Source organism: Crocodylus siamensis, chromosome 2, assembly GCF_052110815.1.
Source record: "Crocodylus siamensis isolate JL-2025a chromosome 2, ASM5211081v1, whole genome shotgun sequence".
NCBI classification, from domain to species: domain Eukaryota; kingdom Metazoa; phylum Chordata; order Crocodylia; family Crocodylidae; genus Crocodylus; species Crocodylus siamensis.
The window spans coordinates 177,855,263-177,873,078 of record NC_143396.1 but is presented as its reverse complement, the minus strand read 5'-3'; the positions used below and the strand labels follow the sequence as shown (position 1 = coordinate 177,873,078).

General features: G+C 42.7%; 1 protein-coding gene across 13 annotated transcripts in view; it reads right to left on the bottom strand.

Moving 5' to 3' along the window:
* The window catches only part of TSPAN4 (tetraspanin 4), an 861,113-nt gene that overhangs the window by 15,155 nt on the left and 828,142 nt on the right, over positions 1-17,816 (bottom strand). For all 13 annotated transcript variants that reach the window (XM_090032439.1, XM_090032433.1, XM_090032431.1 and 10 more), the window contains 2 exons: positions 16,034-16,135; positions 312-443 (listed from right to left, as the gene is read on the bottom strand). In XM_090032439.1, coding sequence (XP_089888565.1) covers positions 312-443; positions 16,034-16,135 — 234 coding nt within the window. The remainder of the gene's footprint in view (positions 1-311; positions 444-16,033; positions 16,136-17,816) is intronic.

Genomic DNA, 17,816 nt, shown 5'->3' with positions numbered 1-17,816 from the left:
AAGACCAGTAAGGCATGTGTCTGGACTGGTACACCCAAACTCCAGAGCTCAGTTCACTTGTATAAGTAGCCTCAGGCCCCTGGAAAACACTATTTGAGATGCTGGTTTCATCACAGCACAAGATGATCTTATGGGCCTTGGTTGCACTCTGAGGTCCTTTTATTATTGACAAGTTTTTGGAATTGCAACTCATATATGTCTCTGACAACTCTGCGGATGGTCAGTCCCTTTTCCATCCCTATTTCTATGTCAGTTGAATTAAAACAAGGGTTCAGCAATTGTCCTTGATGCTGACAGAGAAAGTTACTCACAGCTTTCCACCAGGTCCCTGGAGAATGAAGTCCACAGTTCTCACTAAATTCCAGGCAGCATGAGTCTGGCACCCGTGTAGTATTGTATACTTCAAACCAGTCAGTGTAGTTCGAAACCCCACAGCATCTGAACTGGAAGAGTAAAAAGCCAGGTTGACATTGTGAGCATGCCCCAGGGTTTAAAGACAAGAACATCTTTAATTAAATAATACCACATGTTTACCTGGAGGAAGTGGAAGAAGAACCTCTCACACATCTTGCTAGGCACAAATAGTTTTATTCCTACTGCATCATTTTGCTTTGGGATTAGGCTAATAGGCAGCTATGTCCTTGCCATTACCTACATGAAAACCTCTCATTGTTTTCCGCCCTCTTGCCTTTTATCCTTTGCTGCTGGGAGTCATGAGTTCAAGATACCTGTCTCTTAGATGCAGCTTGAGATGCCGAGTGGTGAGGAGACTGCATTCTGTACTGACTGTTGATAGCAGGCAGAGTCACAGTTGGACACCATGGGCATTTATGCACATACATTTTTGTGCAGGGACGTGCCAGAGATCTGGTGAGTCAGAGCAGACTCTATTAATTGAGTGTGTTCTGCATGTGAGCTGAGCAGCACTGTGCTGGGGTGAGTGCAGCTGTATAAGTGGTGAAATGTGTATCAGCACACAGAAAATGGCAGCGGTGTGCTTTTGAACAAAGCACCTCTGATGTGTTTTAGTTCAAAAGCGAACCACCACCACCATTTTTGCAGCACTGACGTGCATTTCACTACTTATACAAGTGCATGTGTACAACTGCCCCAAGTTACTGAAGCAAATGTCTTCCTGTGTTAGTCATTAATCAACTGTAAAATTCTTTTATGAGTAGAGAGAGGTTATCCAGGTTAGTCAGAAGTCATCAGTTTTTAATAGATTCTGCTTCAGTGACATAAGACTTGTGGGTGAGTGTGACTTCATTTAGTGGCATCAAACTGTAACATTACTGAAGAAATCAGGTCCGAGAAGAAGGGGAAAATAAACTTTAACTGAAGAACAAAGATGTTTAGGCCAACAACAGGGCATGGACCACAAGCTAGGCTGTTGCCTTTTAAAGTGTATTCCTCTCTGAACCAGGTAGTCCTTTGAAGATGCTACCCTGCCCTGCTTTCTACCCCGGAGTCTTTGTTCCTCAGTTGAAGTTTATTCTTCCCTTCTTCTCAGGCCTCATTTCTTCAGTAATGTCACAGCTGGATGCCACTAAATGAAGTCATGTGCACAGGCCTCTGATATTACTGAAGCAGAATGAATGAAAGCTGAAGCTCAGAATGAATGAGAAATTGATGCCACAATGAAAGGTTCATTACGTTTAGGTAATGAGATGACAGTTAAGACAATGTATAAAGTTTAACAGTAGGAAGGGCTCTTAGCTACTTTTCCCCTCTGGGGCTTAGTACCTTCCTGGGCCACACCAGTTATAAGCTAAGGCTCACTTGCATTTATTGCCCATTCATCACCTCCTGTGCTAAGCCCATAGGTGTGGTGTCTGTTTTTAAGTTGAGTGCCTATGAATAAAACATTCATTCTGTCCAGGAAGAGCACACACCAACTGCAGAGGTTTCCTCAGCCTGACAAAGGATTTTTAAACTTGCTAAAAAAAAACCTTTCCAACTATTTCAGTTGGTCTAATAAAAGATATCAGACTCACCCAAAGAACTTTGTCTACCTGTTAGAAATAGAATATTGTTAGAAATGCGCAGCTTGCATCTTGCACCTGATAAGAAAGAAATACTGCCAAGGACTTTTTCTTTCCCAGCCTTGCTACAGCCTTTCTGTATTATGCTAATTGCAGTTTCTCCCCCTCACCTGCCTTAAGTCTTTATCATGCAGATTGCAGGAACCAAAATTCAATTATCTGTGTCCTTGAAAGGGGGGGGGGAAGTAAATTGTTGTAGTTTCTGAGCATGCTTAATTAGCTGATGCATATTTACTTCTCCGCCCTGCATACTTAAGTAGTTAATTATACTATACATGCGATGTATGTAGTGATGTAACCACATGTATGCTTGTATGAAACGGAAGTGAGCCGTAAGAGTTCCTGTTTCTGCACACGTGCCCAGGAGGGAGAAGATAAATATTCCCTGCAAAATTCCTTTGTGGGTTCGGAGTAATCTGAGTTCTTGACTCTGCTCTGACCCTATTTGCAAATACACCTTTTGTGCCATCTAATGTATGTGTGTCTGTGATTTTTTTTGCGGGCCTCCAGAGAAACGAACCGCTTTATGCATCATGCCTATGTCCTTAGAACAACGCGGCTACAACCTACACCCCTCTGTGAATAAAACAAAATACCCTGCACTCATTCACAAACATTACTCCCTAGCAAGTACAGGCTACAATACTACAATCTAACAATGACACTACTCAGCACTTCCCATTTTTCAAAGCTCTGTACAAAGAGCTGCTAATCAGTCTATGCCCAAGGTTTTAATTTTCAGGCTGATTTCATATAGGACCTTACACTGGCCATTTTTGTACAGAACATGCATATAGTTTGTAACAAATTCATAGTCACCCAGGTGTCTGCATGACCATAAGCAATGACGGATTTCAGATCCTGCTTCTCACTTGGGAGTGCAAGGGGACTCTCCTTTAGGTATAATAGTATTAGGGCTTCTAAGCACTGTGACAGAGGTACCTCTGTACGGGTCTTAAAACCCGCACTTGAGAGATCTGTCATTCCAAACCAACAGAGGGCAGAGGTGTCACATAGTAACCTGAACATTACAAGATTCATTTTCAGAAACTCATAATCAATGCAATATTTCACCATTCTTACAACATAGAATATTTTTCCCCTTAGGAGAAAGAATCAGAAACACTGTTAATGGGAGTTTACCTTTCAAGGATCTTACTCAGAATTATATGATTTTTGGCCAGTGCTGGAAATCCTTAACTTGAAATGTGAGCTTAGAAAAGAGCCTTTTCCCCCCAAAATGGACCTCATATGTTTCTGCTCCTTTTTTCCTTTGGTACTCATGTTTATCTTTTTCTTTAGTAGTTTTTCATTATACTTATACTGCCTGGCTTATATTAGAAACTGAAGGACTTTTTTTTTATAGCCCCCTAGGGATAAGAGAACTAGAGGGACTGGTTTACGATGCTATAAAACAAGTAATTGAATGACGAAGAGATTTTTAATTGGGTGGCCTAAAACTGTCTAATTTTTTTTTTACTATTTGACTCAAATATCAGAGCAATACATGGGCAAGGGAAAGTTTCTGCTAAAGATTTAAATGAATCCTTTCCTATATAAGTTGATGGATAAGTAAACTCCAAACATAGTTCTCTGGTTTTACAGGGACTTTCAGCAAAAAGGGAAGACAAGTCATTGTAGTCTATCATTTAACTTGAAAGCTTCCTTTCTATTTTTCTCCCCAAATCCTAAAGAAATTGAGGGAAACTGTCCTGTCATATTCCTGTGCCAAAGAGAGGGAGGGGCTATGTGATCAAGAACTCGAAGCACTGTTGTAGCTATGATGCATTTGGGGAAAGACATCACTGAATTGGAGGACTTCCTTTCTTCTGGCAAGGGAGATGGGCACTAGGTAAAGAGCAACATGTTTTAGCTGTTGAAGGAAAGAAATACAAGGAACAGGAGCCCTAGCTTTCTAGATGGGAAAAGAATAGACAATTGGAAAGACCTATTACTTATAATATGGTACCACCTAGAAGCCCTAATTATGGATATGAGATGAGAGACTGGACACTAGTTTTAACTGTGATGCTGGAGAGGAAAGGGCATATCCTACAAAAGTTATGAAGAAGCAACCTGGACAACACAGACAGAATACGAGATTCTAGAAAGAGGTCCTTGCCATAGATGACAGACATTATGCACATGAGTGAGAGGCAATATGGAAACAGTCACTATAACTGAAAGGAGGCAGGGGACTGGGGCTTGGGGAAGGTGTTGAACAGCTCCACTGGCCATGTTGAGCTTGAAGTGATAGCTATACATCCATGAGAAGATGTCACAGAGACAGGCTGAGCAGAGGCATAGGCATAACAAGCAGAGTTGGCATGCTGTGCAAATACTTCAGGACAGCAGGAGGGTGAAAAAACAGGTTTCAAGAGCAGGGAGGGGGAGTTTTATCCATGCCAGAAACTCCATAACAGTCCCCTGTTCAGGAGGGAATGAGAATGGGCATGAAGGAGATGGAGGGATGGGGTGGGACTCACTGGGTTAAGTGAAGGGATTAGAGGAGAACAAACAGGAACTTCTGATGAAGGAACAAGTTGAAGGAGAGGAAGGGAAAGTGATGGAGGAAGAGGAGGGAGGGTGATTTCATTTAGCTGCTTTCTCTTGGAAGAAATCTGTGAGCAACTGTGTGAAGTGAGAAATGCAGGCAGGCAAAGTGGGAAAGTTCAAGGAGTGAATCAAAGATAGTGAAAAGGGCAACTGGGACTGGGTACATGGGATTCAATTAACTTGATGTGGTATTTATAACCAGGGCGATGGCAGAACTGAATGAGAGGACAAGTTTGAAGTGAAGAAAATCAGCCTGATCATGGGATTCTCACCATAGAGAGTACAGCATGAGAAAAGGAGCAGAGAAGGGAGGTGCTGGAGGGGCCCCAGGGTTGGAAGCTAGTAGAGCAGGCCTTGCTAAAGGGCAAAAGAATCAAAGATAGAGGAATGAAACAGTGGGAGACATGACAGCCGCCTGAGTGAAAGAAAAGAAGTGGTGAGAAGTCATCAGTGTTGGTGGAACAGAAGTCATGGCTAGGCTGAGGGACAGGGAGCCAAGGAGCAGGGGAACTTAGAAGCAGATTAACCAGAAAGAGCAATGCTTGGTGAAGACCAGGGGTGATCAGGTATGGGGTAGGGTGGTGAGTCAAACAAGGGCTGCAGGTCAAACAAAGACAGTGAAGGCAAAGGGCAGACTATTAGCACAGAAATTGCAAAGGGGTTGTGGTGGAAGTCTAAAAGGCCAGTGAAAGAAAGGGTCTGCAGTCCTAAGGAGAGGTAGGTTTCATGCTGTAATTTTTAGATTAATCTGAAAAGGAGGCTAATTTTCAGGGAAAAAGTCCAAGCATGTTCAGCTAGCTATGTGTTGACATCTGTGTCCAGGTAACATGCATTGTTCACTGGCAGAAACTCAGGGCCTGAATAGATGAAACTTTGTGCTTATTTACAGCAGATCTGTAAGGAACCAGAATGGAAGGAATCCAGGGCTAGTTGCATGCAGTAGGTGCTCTTAGGACAGGAGTGCTCGACCCCTGCCTGTGGGCCAAATCTAGCCTGCAGAACCATGGCATCCAGCCCATGGGGCTCCCCATAGGACAGGAAATTTGGCAGGAGGGAGCAGTGGCAATTGATACTGTCAGCCAGGGCCATTCCAGGGGGGAGCGAATTGGGGTGACCGCCCTGGACCCCGTGCTTTGCGAGGGAGGGAAGGCCTGCAGAGCCAAGCAGAGTGGTGCGGTGACTCCGCACTGCCGCTGGCTTCACGTCTGGCCCCACACAGGTTGATTTGCCCTGGACCCCACTTGGGTTGTCTCTGCTGCCAACCTTTCTCTGCTGCCAAATTACCAAGCCCCATGTGGGCGGATTAAGGCTAGGCCATGCCCTTCTTCCCCACACAGCCAGACTGGGGCTGGGCTATGCTCCTTTCTCCCTGTGGCTGCATCAAGGCTGGGCTGCACTTTACCACCCTCTGCGCAGTCAGATCAGACTTCACCAGACGGATCAGGCCTGCTGACTGACCGAGCACCGGCCATCTGGCCCTCAGGGCAAAAAGGTTGAGCTCCACTGTTTTAGGATAATTGCCTGTTGGTGCTGGACAGACTGCTACCTCAGGATAAGCTGTGAACAGATTATGCTTACGTTGGTGTAATTTATACTGGCATAATTAGGTACACTCCTAATTTTGCTAGAGTAACTACACTGGATTTAAGTAAGTTATGTCAGTATAGATCTATACGTCATGTGCCCACTCCTTGTTTACACCGGTGTAAATCTGTCACATGTCCATGTTCTTCAGTATGTGTAGAGCTGAAGCAGTGGATATCAGTGGCACCTGCACAGTGAATTTAGGTATCACTCTATTTTCTAATTGCCTCATTAGGAACAGTGCCTAAACACCCTTGGGGATCTGAATCTATATCCCTATTCATAAATATATCTTGTTTAATTAAAAAGATTTCCTTCATGTGGGAGGCTTCATCTCTTGAAAAACCACAACACTGAATTTTTCTCCTTTGTTAAAGACACACCAATCACACCCCCACACTGACTGCTTGTCTGGCTGGGTAGGGAAGAACTCCCAAATGTTTTATCAGTATCTAGGAGCTCCAGACAGCAGGAGGCTGCTTAATACACTGTCTAGAGGGTAGGTTGTTGGGGAGAGCTTTGCCAACCAACAAGCTTTAAAAAGCATTGAGGCTTCCATGATGTATTTATAGGATGCAGCATTTTTCCCAAATAACTTTGTTTCCAAGCTAACAAGCAACTGCTGCCCTAGCATGGGATATTTTGCGCTCATAATTAAAACTAGCACAATGCTTCTATCTTACTGACATGAACCATAAAGAAGGTGTACACTTATTATTCAGAGCCTGTATCTATTTTACTGGCTACTCTAGAATGAAAGACAAAGTGGAATCAATGTTTAAAAAAATTCTTTGGCAAAGTCATATTCTCTGTGGCAAATGCCTGCTAAAATCATTCAGGCTGGGATATGGCCTCAAGAATGCAAATGAAAAAGCAGATTGTTCTGGCATCCAGTCTTGAGCAGAGCTTAAGCAGATATACTGGGTTATCGTGAAGGTGACAATGGAGAAGAACTGGGGACAAAGACGTTCTGCAAGTTGCTTTCCTTGCATAATGCCGGTAGTGTCAGTGAGAGGGTTTTCATATTTGAGAAGTCAACATTCCTTATTAAATCACATATTGTTTTTGGGCAGTCTGAATTATCTTTGGCATGCATATGTGGTATCCAACCACACAAGGGAAAACTATAAAGGGTCAAATTTTTACCTTTCATGCTGATATAAATGTAGATTTTTACTACTTTGAATTAACAACAGTAAGAGCTGAATTCAGTTCCTTCTCCTTTTCACCACATATTTCTCAAACAGTTCAATTACTGACTGGTTAGGTAAACACAAAATGTCTCATAAAGATCATAAAGGGGGGTTTTACATGTGCTCTGAGGGTGGTGGTAGTGGTGGTGGGGTGCTTTAATTAGAGTGGGTCTGAAAACTGCTTTAAATCAAAGCGCCCTCAGAGTCTTGTGTATCAGTGTCCTGGTTCTTCAAAATGGTAAAAGGGCCACTTTAACTAAAGCTTGTTGAAAGAGCTTTAATTAAAGCATCTCCATGGCCATTCTGAAGCATGGGAACATTGATACAAGAGACAAGGAGGCTGCTGGAGACACGCTAATTAGCACACTCCAGCAGACTCCACTTGATTAATCAAGTCTGCTCCAATGCACTGTAATTACAGTGCATTGGAGTAGCCTTCCTGCACATCTACAGGCACTCAAAAGAGCTACCAGCCAGGAAACAATATTATACTCTCAGCTTTTTTTGGCTCAAGACACTTCTCATTAGACCCAAGGCACTTCTCTAAAGCTTTTGTGAATCAAGTAGCCCCCATTTCAAAAACTAATTTATTTATTGCAATGCTTTCCACTCTTGCAGAGGGACCAAGAAGCTGGGGTGGATAAGTGGTCAGACAGAAAGGAACCTGAGCCTACACTTACCTGCTTATCTTCTCAGACCTCACAGCACCCTTCAAAGGATCTTGCAGTGTACCAGGGTACCAGCACCCTGTTTGAGAATCACTGTTTTACACAGTAATCCCTGATTTAAAGTGAAATCTGTTTGTTTTTGTTATTTTAATTCACCTATTTGTGACAGGGAATTCACTAGTGTATCTATATCCCAAGAAGAACCATCAAGGCTGAACAAACCGGAGGGAAACATTAACATTTCACTTCTAGAGACTGACAAGGAGGGGAGGAAGGTTGCCATTGCCTTGTCCTTGTTACAGTTATTCACACCCATGCAAAGAGGAAGGGTAATATGACAAATCTGATTTTGGTCTATTTTTGCACATGATTGTAACTGACTGATCATAGTACAAGGCACTGGAGAAAAGAGCCCGAACTGAGGTGATGTTTGCACTGCTGCTACCTGTGCTGTTCATTTTCCCTGGATTACCAAAGGAATTCAGACTCTACAGCTGTTCATATGTCTCTTCACTAGTATGTAAACTGTCAGGATCTATTTCTCACATTAAAAACATGATCCCGTAATGTCCACATTTGGAGGTTTTTATCCTATTTTTGTTAGCGTAAGTCAGTACTACTCTGTGATTATTATACACCTACAGCAGAATATTTCTTCTGATCTGGGTCACTTAGGACATTTATACAGGTGCTCCAGGAGGTGGGGTGGGGAGGTATGCACTTTAATTAGAGAGGCTCCAAGAGCTCCTCTAATTAAAGTGCCGGGAGCATCATACCTCTAATTAATCATGTCTCTAATTAATTAGAGTATCACATCTCTAATTAAAGCACCTGGAGTATCCTCAGACTGAAAAATGGTGGTAGGGGCACTTTAACTAAAGCTTGAACGTTCAGTAATTACCATGCTCCAGGAGACTCGATTAATTGAGTCTGCTCCGACGCGCTGTAAGTACAGCGCACGAGAGCAGCCTTGATGCACGTATATAGGCGCCTTTAGGTTTCCCACTAGAAACTCAGTCTGTCTCTAGTTCATCTTAAAGATAGGAAACAACCAGAGCATAAATATAGCAACACCTCTTATGCTGCATGAATATTTTATTACTTTTTCTGATATTTTCCCCCCTTCTGCTCTGTAAAAAGAAAGAACTTGATAACTTATGTCAAGATTGCCCAAGGTTCTCACACTTCAGAAAAATCATAATCACCACCCTTCAGGAGCTGTTACATCTGTATTGTAAATCTTCATTGCTTTAGGACATTCCCTTCTAATTTGGGATTGGCCAATTCACAGAGACTTTAGATTAGCAGCCACTAGATGGGTTTGTGTTTCTGGCAAAACTAGTTTTTCCTGCTTTAAATATCATGCCATATCACAGAGAGGCCCTAATTCTGGAAGGTGCTATAAATACTCCTACTAAGAACCCTTCCTGTCCTGAGTTTGCTGTCTAAACCTAGAAAAAAAGGTAAGAAAAATGAAGACATGTTGGAAAGCCTAGATGTTTCCAGGCCTCTCCTGGTGAGATCCTACAAGATCTTCCTTCTGTTCAAACTCTGAGTGATATTTTTACAATGAATGTAAGTGTGAGTGAAGAGGGAGAAGAAAGGGTGCAATAAAGATGCCTGCTAATGCTCATGCCTTTTCTGAGGCTGATGTTTGTCATCCTTAGTTGTGCACGGCCTATTACCAAATCAGTGCCTGACTGCTTCAGCTCCATCAAAACAGGAATGCTGAGAACTCATCTCTTACATGGCATGAGGATTGGCTCTGATGGATCTTCTGTCAATAATCCCTAAGGAGCAGCAAGGCTACTGTAGACAGTATGCCTGGGCTGGGATCTCCTATTCAGTAAGTGCTACATATTCCTAATTCCTCTATAAGTGATTACAGTCCACTGGTTAGGCAAGTCATGGGTACAAATTACTGTTCAAGGGAAAAAAAAAGAAAAGAAACTTGGCACTTACATAGTCCTATTCATCTGCAAAGTGCTTTACATAATTAACTATATTGGGATTTGCTCTTGCTATACCACTGCAACAGCCTGTTACTAAATAGTTTTGAAGGATAAGTGTGAAAACCAATTAAGTAGAGCGGTAAAAACTGATCTGTGGCAGCCTTTTATCGTCCTCCCCTCTGCCTAGCACTGAGACTCTGCACATATAAAAACTACAGCATGGCCAAAGCAATGCACATGAATCTTGCAGTTACCATGCTAGAAAATGAGAGATTTAACACTATTGTGTCTTGCTGTGTAAGATGGAGTTTTCCCATTATCTTTTGGGCTCCTTCCCGAAATATAATACCTAGTAAACCTTTCAACTAAAGATTTCAAGTTATTCTTCACATTTTACTAGACTTTAAGGCCAGAAGGGACTATTACATTGACCTTCTGCACAATGCAGCCCACACAGTATTACTTAGTAGCGAGTCCTCCATAATGCCCATAACTTGCATCCCTTTTAGAACACTTCTGGTCTTAATTTAAAGACATTATGTGATGGAAGCTCCATCACATCCCTATTTAAATTGTTCCATAGTTAATTATCCTCGCTGTTAAAAATGTGCACCTTGTCCTTAATCTAATTTTATCACCTTAGGCATCCAGTCACTAGATCTTGTTTAACGTGTTTAAGGAACTTTCTGCTTTCAGAAGCTCTCACCCCATCAGTGTTGGTTCTTAAAGACTGCAGTTAATTCATCTCTTAATTTCCTCTTTGATACGTATAGTAGGATTTGCTTCTTTATTCTTTAAGTGTACCAAACTTAAAACACTAAAAAGGATTCCTTCTCCTACCCTCAACATACATCTAATGCTTTTTCAGATGACACTGCAGACAATTTACCTTTCACTGCAAAAACTAATATTAGTAGGGGAAACAAATAACTTTTTCTTCAATATTTAAGAATATTATGTTATTCTTTAGATTAAATTTAACTGGGTAAAACATCTAATAGATCTCAAAAATATTTATATTTCAAACAGATTAATCCTCCTACTGAATTTTGCTGGGAACCCATGCAGTATTTACCCAATAAGCAATTAATATCCATACCATTTTTGCTCATTAATGCAGAGACAGTGCCGAGATCCTCTTAACAGAAACAGAATGACCCTTCCATATGGAATTGTTGGGGTTGAGAAGGAGAAAAACAACAAGACACACACACACAGGAAAATAATCACACCGGCAGGAAATTTAATTTCTATATTTTCAGTACATGCTGTGGTTTTTTTTTATTTAAACCAAGAGTCAATGAAATATTTGTAACTAGACAGCTGATTCTTAGTAATAGGGTAAAATTATATTTTTTTCCAAATGTGCTATTACTGCCAGGAAAAAAAATGAACAGTAAATGAAATGGTTACTGCAATGGAACCTGCTTTATTATATATGAAATTTAGTAATATAGATACTTGTGATCCAGGTACCATGACTGTAGGAGGCAAACTTTTAGAAGATACTCAACTTCCTTGGAATATAGATAAGAATTTTAGCATTCATGAAAGTCAGAAATGTATAACACTGGCTAAGTGACAGAATGTTTCTGGAGTTGTGTAAGCTTCTTTCCCATGCAGTTCTGCCAGTGCCAATCTATAGCACTCAGGCCTGAAACCCTCCCTCCCCCTGCTCCACCTCACACAAGGTGAACCCCAATCTGGAGCTGCTTCCCCTCCCTTCTCTCCCCTCCCACCTTGCAGACAGCACCGGAGTATGGGAAGTGGGGGGGCTGATCAGGGCTAGGGGAGAGAGTCTGCAGACAAGCAGGTCCTCCTGGATTGGCTCCAAAGTGGAGCTCAATTCCTCCTCCCTCCCCCCCAAACCAACATTGAAAGTTGTAGGGGGGCATAGTAGAGGGGGTGCTCTAGCTTATGGCACTTTCTGTGAAATGCCATGAGTTAAAATGGGGAGTTGCACATCTGTCAGCACCCTCTGTGTCTAACATAGAGACTGCAGATGGTTGACTCCATATATCATGCACACATCTTTGAACCAAGAACTCCCAGTTCACTCTTACAGCAATTCAGATTGTTTTTTACTCTCACTTTGTGGCTCAGAAAAGCCATTTCTAAGCCCTTCCTGACCAGGCTTGCCAGACGTCTTCTGCTGTATGGTGTAATATCTGTGCACCTAAACAGAGACTAAACTAAAATGAGCATAATTCAAGATGTCAACTCAGTGTCAAAAGCAGAATGAAGGGTGAAGAGGCTGATTTATCACAGTATAGTTTGATTGGGTACCAAAGGGAAAAAGTGTGATGGGCTCATCCATCAGCTCACACAATCCTGAGGTGAAGAACTCCATCCACAGAGCCAGTGGCCCCTTGAGCAAATCTGAAAATGCTGTAACAAGGAACAAAGTCTAGATGGGGAGGTGGGGGAAGTATTATGCTTAAGTCCTGGTGTGACAGGTGGCCATCTCAGGGCCAGATCACAATGTTGGCCCACCCGCCTGCCTCTGTGTTAACCACCCGCCTTCCTTGCCTGCTATGCGTTGATCATAATAATTATGAGAGATGTCACTAAGGTGGGAGGCTTCCCATTGCTTGCCCTGGTGACAAGGGCATTATACACAGCTCCAATCTCACTTTACTGTGTCCCATGCCTCACAGATGACAACCTAAGTTAATGAATAGCTCCGGCCTACAGCCAAGCCAAATTCTGCCCCTTGTAGGGCCTCTAGCATGCAGTACACACACACTGCTCTCCACTGGGCCTCTTTCACACCACCCTCTCTCACCAGGCCTCTTGTACTATGCCTGCTCTCATCAGGCCTCTCACATACTGTCCCCTTCCTGGGCCACTTTCAACCTGCCTTACTCCATACAGCACTTCAGGTCCCCCTTGGGCCCTACTCTGCATGGCACTTTGGGTTTCCCTACTCACTCTCCAGCTGGGGTGCATGCAGCACTTCAGGCCATATGGTCACAGACCTTACTCTACATGACCCATAGCCTTATGCCATAGTCCGGACTTAACTCAGCCACTGGCCCCTCTCACGCACAGCACTTCGGGCTGCCAGCATACACCCAACTCTATGTGGGCCTACATGTACTTCTGCCCCGCCACTGGGGCCAGTGGGGTCTTTCACCCTGTGGGGCTCAGGTGCTTCTCCTAAGTATGCCTGCCCCACCCCCCCAACACTGGGGGTCTTTCACCCTATGGGCTCAGGGAACTCTTCCTAGGTGTGCCTGACCTTATGCCATTGGGGTCTTTCACCCTATTGGTTCAGGTGCCTCTCTCTAATTTGTGCCTGGCTCCATGCCTGTCGCTACCTTGGCGTGACCCACCAGGATGTGGAGGCTGGGGTTTTAAGGCACCCTTACCGACCTTTCACCAGGGAGGTAACTGGCCTGGCATTTCTGGGGGACTGTTCCGCCATGAACAGCCCCACCAGGCCACCCTTCCCCAGCAGGGTGCAGTTTTCAGTCATACCAGGACCATGAGCCTCCTGCCATTCCCATAGTTTCTGCCCTTACCTCCCAGATGTTCCAAGGAGTAGCTCAGTTGGGTGTGCTCATTTGGCTGCCAGCAGCCAACTGCTGCTCCAGCTCTGAGGGCCTAGGTTAAAATGGAGGCTGATCCGCCCCCCTCCTCCAATCCTGGGGCCCTCCCGGGGTCATGTGCTAGTCTCATCAAGGCTAACCCACACCTGCCAGCTGCCCTGCTGCCTGTTCTCAAACTTTAAAGTGGCAGGCACCAAAGGTACTCTGCCACACTTGGCCAACACCTCTGGAGAATTTTGGATGCGCAGTTAGGAAAGAAAAGCAGAGGAGAATCCTGACTATGTTCAAGTACAGATGTTCCTTTTCCAACCCTTAGCTTCAATTTTGACAACAATATTGAAGTGTGCCTGTTTCTAAATTGAATATGACTTGGTTGTTTGACTGCAGAAAGCAGTAGTACATAACCATTTAGGTTGGAGATGGATAAGTATCTCATGCTCTTGAATCTGAAGGGGGGATTTTATGACTTCAAATGCTGTCAAGGTCACTAGAGATAGTTCTTTTTCTTTTTCTTAACTATCAAGCTGCCTGCTCCTGGAGTCCTGTGAATACACTGGAATCTCAGCCTTCAGAAAAATACAGTCCTTGAACTCATGGCTGCAGAGCACAGCTTGAAAGGATATGCGTCAGTAGTAGAAACATACTCCAATTACAGGCCATTTTGAATGTGTAACTAAAGACAAAAGGCCAGAACAATGGCATACTGAAAGGTAACTGTGAAACCCCTAATCCAATCCCAGGAGCAACTAAGTGCCAGTTTTGCATCTAGTTTAAGTTAGATCAGCCTCAGAGGAATCTCCTGGCACAAAGCTGAAGGCAGCTTTTTAACTTCGTTAGCGTTCTAACCCAAAGGGGCTGGAGTAGGGCTAGGGGTTTGTCTCAAAGACACATAAAAATGCCAACAAAATCAGAAAGAATTCATACAGAACCAACAGAAATCGTCAAGAATTAATTAATCAGAAGTTAAACAGACTGTGTGGTGTAGCTAGGTGACATCATAACATACCATATAGCAAGACAGGAACCATTTAGATACTGTCAAGACTACAGAAAGGAGATTAATGGGAAGGTAGTTGAGCTAGGGAAAGTTAAAAGTTAAGACCTAGAAAACTACAGATCCAGTATACATGCTCAAGTTGTTTCCTAGGGGAAGTGAGGAAAGAATCATATAAAACAAGAAGTAAATTAAAAATTTAGTTAGCCACTCTGTAACAAGTAGTGGAGAACATACCATAGGGAACACTGCTGAAACACCAAGGGGATGGATGAGGATAAACTAAGATATGTCTATGACTTGTTTCTAAATATATTTGGACATTTTTTTCTTTGGGAATTCACTTCTGAATCTTTCAATCAGATTCACTGACAGTTTTTTGCTACTGAGTTAAGAGGTTTCCATTCTCTTTTGCGGGATATGGAAAAAGTAGAAAATCATGTCTCTTTTTTTTTCCTGCCTGTGCTTCCTCTTTTTTTTGTTCAGAGTCAGAAAAGTGTTTCAAATGTAACATTTTTTTGCAGTCACAGAAAGGATAGGGCTGAGGGAGGGAGCAATGACATCCAAAGATGTAACTGCACCATCTATGTCATGAAGGCATGTTGGCTGTTGACAGACATGAAAAATACTAAAAACAGGCTTTACCAAAGGCAGTAGCATGTTAGTTTGACCTGGTTCTGCAGCATTTGTATAGATCAGATGCATCAGTGGGTTTTTTTGGCACTTTTATCTAAAGGTGATTCAATCAGCTATTAGATAAAAGCCCCAAAAAGCATCACTAAAGCACCCAATCTATACAGATGTGGGTTTGACTAACGTGATCCCTCTTCTGGTCATGCATTGGGCTTGATGCAGGACCATGTGGAGTTTCTAGTAAAGCACCATTTGGGGAGAGTTTTTTACGTCTGTAAGCATTCTATGTGACTATTACCTCTGCCTTGCGTAGATACTTCAGAAGCAAACATCTACTACTAAACCCAAGCCCAGAATGGCACTGAGCTAAGTGACACCTTCAGTTGTTTTGTAACTATGTGTACTGCTGCAGTGTCAAAAGACCCCAGCCAGATCGCTGGCCCCCCTTGAAAGTTCTTTGGTGCAGATACATTTTACATTATATTTCTTATAACAAGTTTTGTTTTTTTTAAAAGGTACAAAAGATTTAGACACCCAACTCCCATTCATAGAATGTGGAAGTTTTGTTGCCTCATTCCCCTCTGTGCCTTTGACAGTTTTTTCCATGTTTCTAAAACTCCCAAATCAATGGGGTGCTGTATTGATTGCCTTTCAGGGGCCATCATAATATAAACCATCAGAACAGCAGGTGCTGCTAGGCACAGGACAAACAGCAAAATCTCTACCACTAAGAGCCTACAGTGCAATGACTTATGTTTGACTCCATGTTGCAAATTCCTGGATTAGCATATGAATGACCAAACCACTTCAGAAACTAGAAAGAAGAGAAGAAGAAAAACAAAATTACTTTCCGGACTTACATCTGTTTGAATGATGCTCCACGCATTAGTTAAGCCAATATTTCCATCTGTCCCATACAAGTGAAGCCCTTTCTTCAGATCCCGCTGAGCATACTTATCAATCTAAACACAAAAGAAATGACATTGAATTTGAACACACAGAACATTAAAATTCTCAGTGTCCCACCACAGGATGATCTCTGCATGAGAGTTCAGGTAGTGAGCTTCTACTGATCTGAGCCAAACTTATACCAGGAACAAAACTGCTAATGTTCCACTTCAGTACCAGGTACCTGAGCACCTGAGAAAACAGGGTGCTGCCCTTACATTTAGAACTGCTGTTTGTCATTAAACTCATGGCTGACAAGCAAGTCCTTTTTTCTGTCTCAGCCTTCTTTTTCCTCTCTCTCAGCCATCTCTAAGCGGGTTTGTATTTGGCCTATTGAATATACTCCTATATTCCCTATGGTGTTTGCACAAGCACATTTGGAAGCTGCTGCTCCTTCTTCTGAGTGGCCAGCGTACCTATTTGTGACAGCAGGATTGGCAGAGAAAGATGCAGACTGGTGGTGAGGCTGTGAGGATAAACTATAATGTAGAAAGCTTATGGATGAATAGGACACTGGGGTGCAGTAGCTAAATGGAGCTGCTAAGCTACCTAAATGAATAACTTAGAAAACCAGAAATGGTTAACTTCCAAAAGTTCCTAACATTTAGGTAAAAACTGAACCAAGCAGTAGAAACAAAGTCTTGATGTATCAGAGGGCTCATCTACATGTGCAGTTAATATGAAGCAATGAACTCCAGAGTTTATTGTCCCGGAGTTTTTCGCTCCTGGGCACATTGTTTGAATGTGAGCCTGGCAGCAATAAACTCCAGAACAATAAACCCTAGAGTTTATTGCTATTTGCACTTGTGCCCTGCCAGCCCAGGACTGCTTCCCCCTGCTCAATGTGCTTTGGAGGGGCTGGCTGGGGCACAAGGGACCTTCAGTGCAGGGCTAGCTGACAGGTAGCCCCCACACTGAAGCTTCCCCAGCTGGGGCAGCATCTACACCTGTGCTGCTGTGAAGTTTTTTACAGAGTATTTACAAGAATTATCCTGCTGCAGAGTGAATTAGTTTACTCCAACCTAATAGGGGCATACATGTAGATGCCAACACGTTTACTGCACAGTAAACATCTTGTGCAGACACCCCCAGAGTATATAATGTACTAATCCATATATGGGAAATGCCTGAAAGAATTACATTTCCAAAAACCTGTTCCTGATTTTTGATATGGAACAAGATAAGCCAGGAATGCAATAAATACATTACATTAATGACATATCAAAATGTAGAATGTGAAAATATTTTAAAGTATTAAAATGTCAAATGATGCACATCTGATATGAAGTCAATATTCTGATTGGCTAGTAAACACATAATCACAAAATGTGTCTATGCATCTACTCTGTGCATATTAACTTGTGATTGGATTATTTAAGGAATAATGTGCATAAAAAGGTGTGAGGCTTTCAAAGACTTCAGATCCATGTACCTTTACACCTACCTCCATCTGTCCATTGGCCGGATCCCTTGACTGACAGCGAAGAAAGGATATTCTGGTTTTTACTCAGTGAATTTATACAAATCAGGCAGCAGTGGGACTGCAAGTTGGAAATTGCACCAGAATGGATGCATTTATATTGTCTCAATACAAGTGATAGATTCTGATTTCAAGGAACTTGCAGCTGGAACTGGTGGTTCAGGTATAAGGTTGGAATAACACAAAGAGTGAACAGTTACTCTCCACCATCAGTA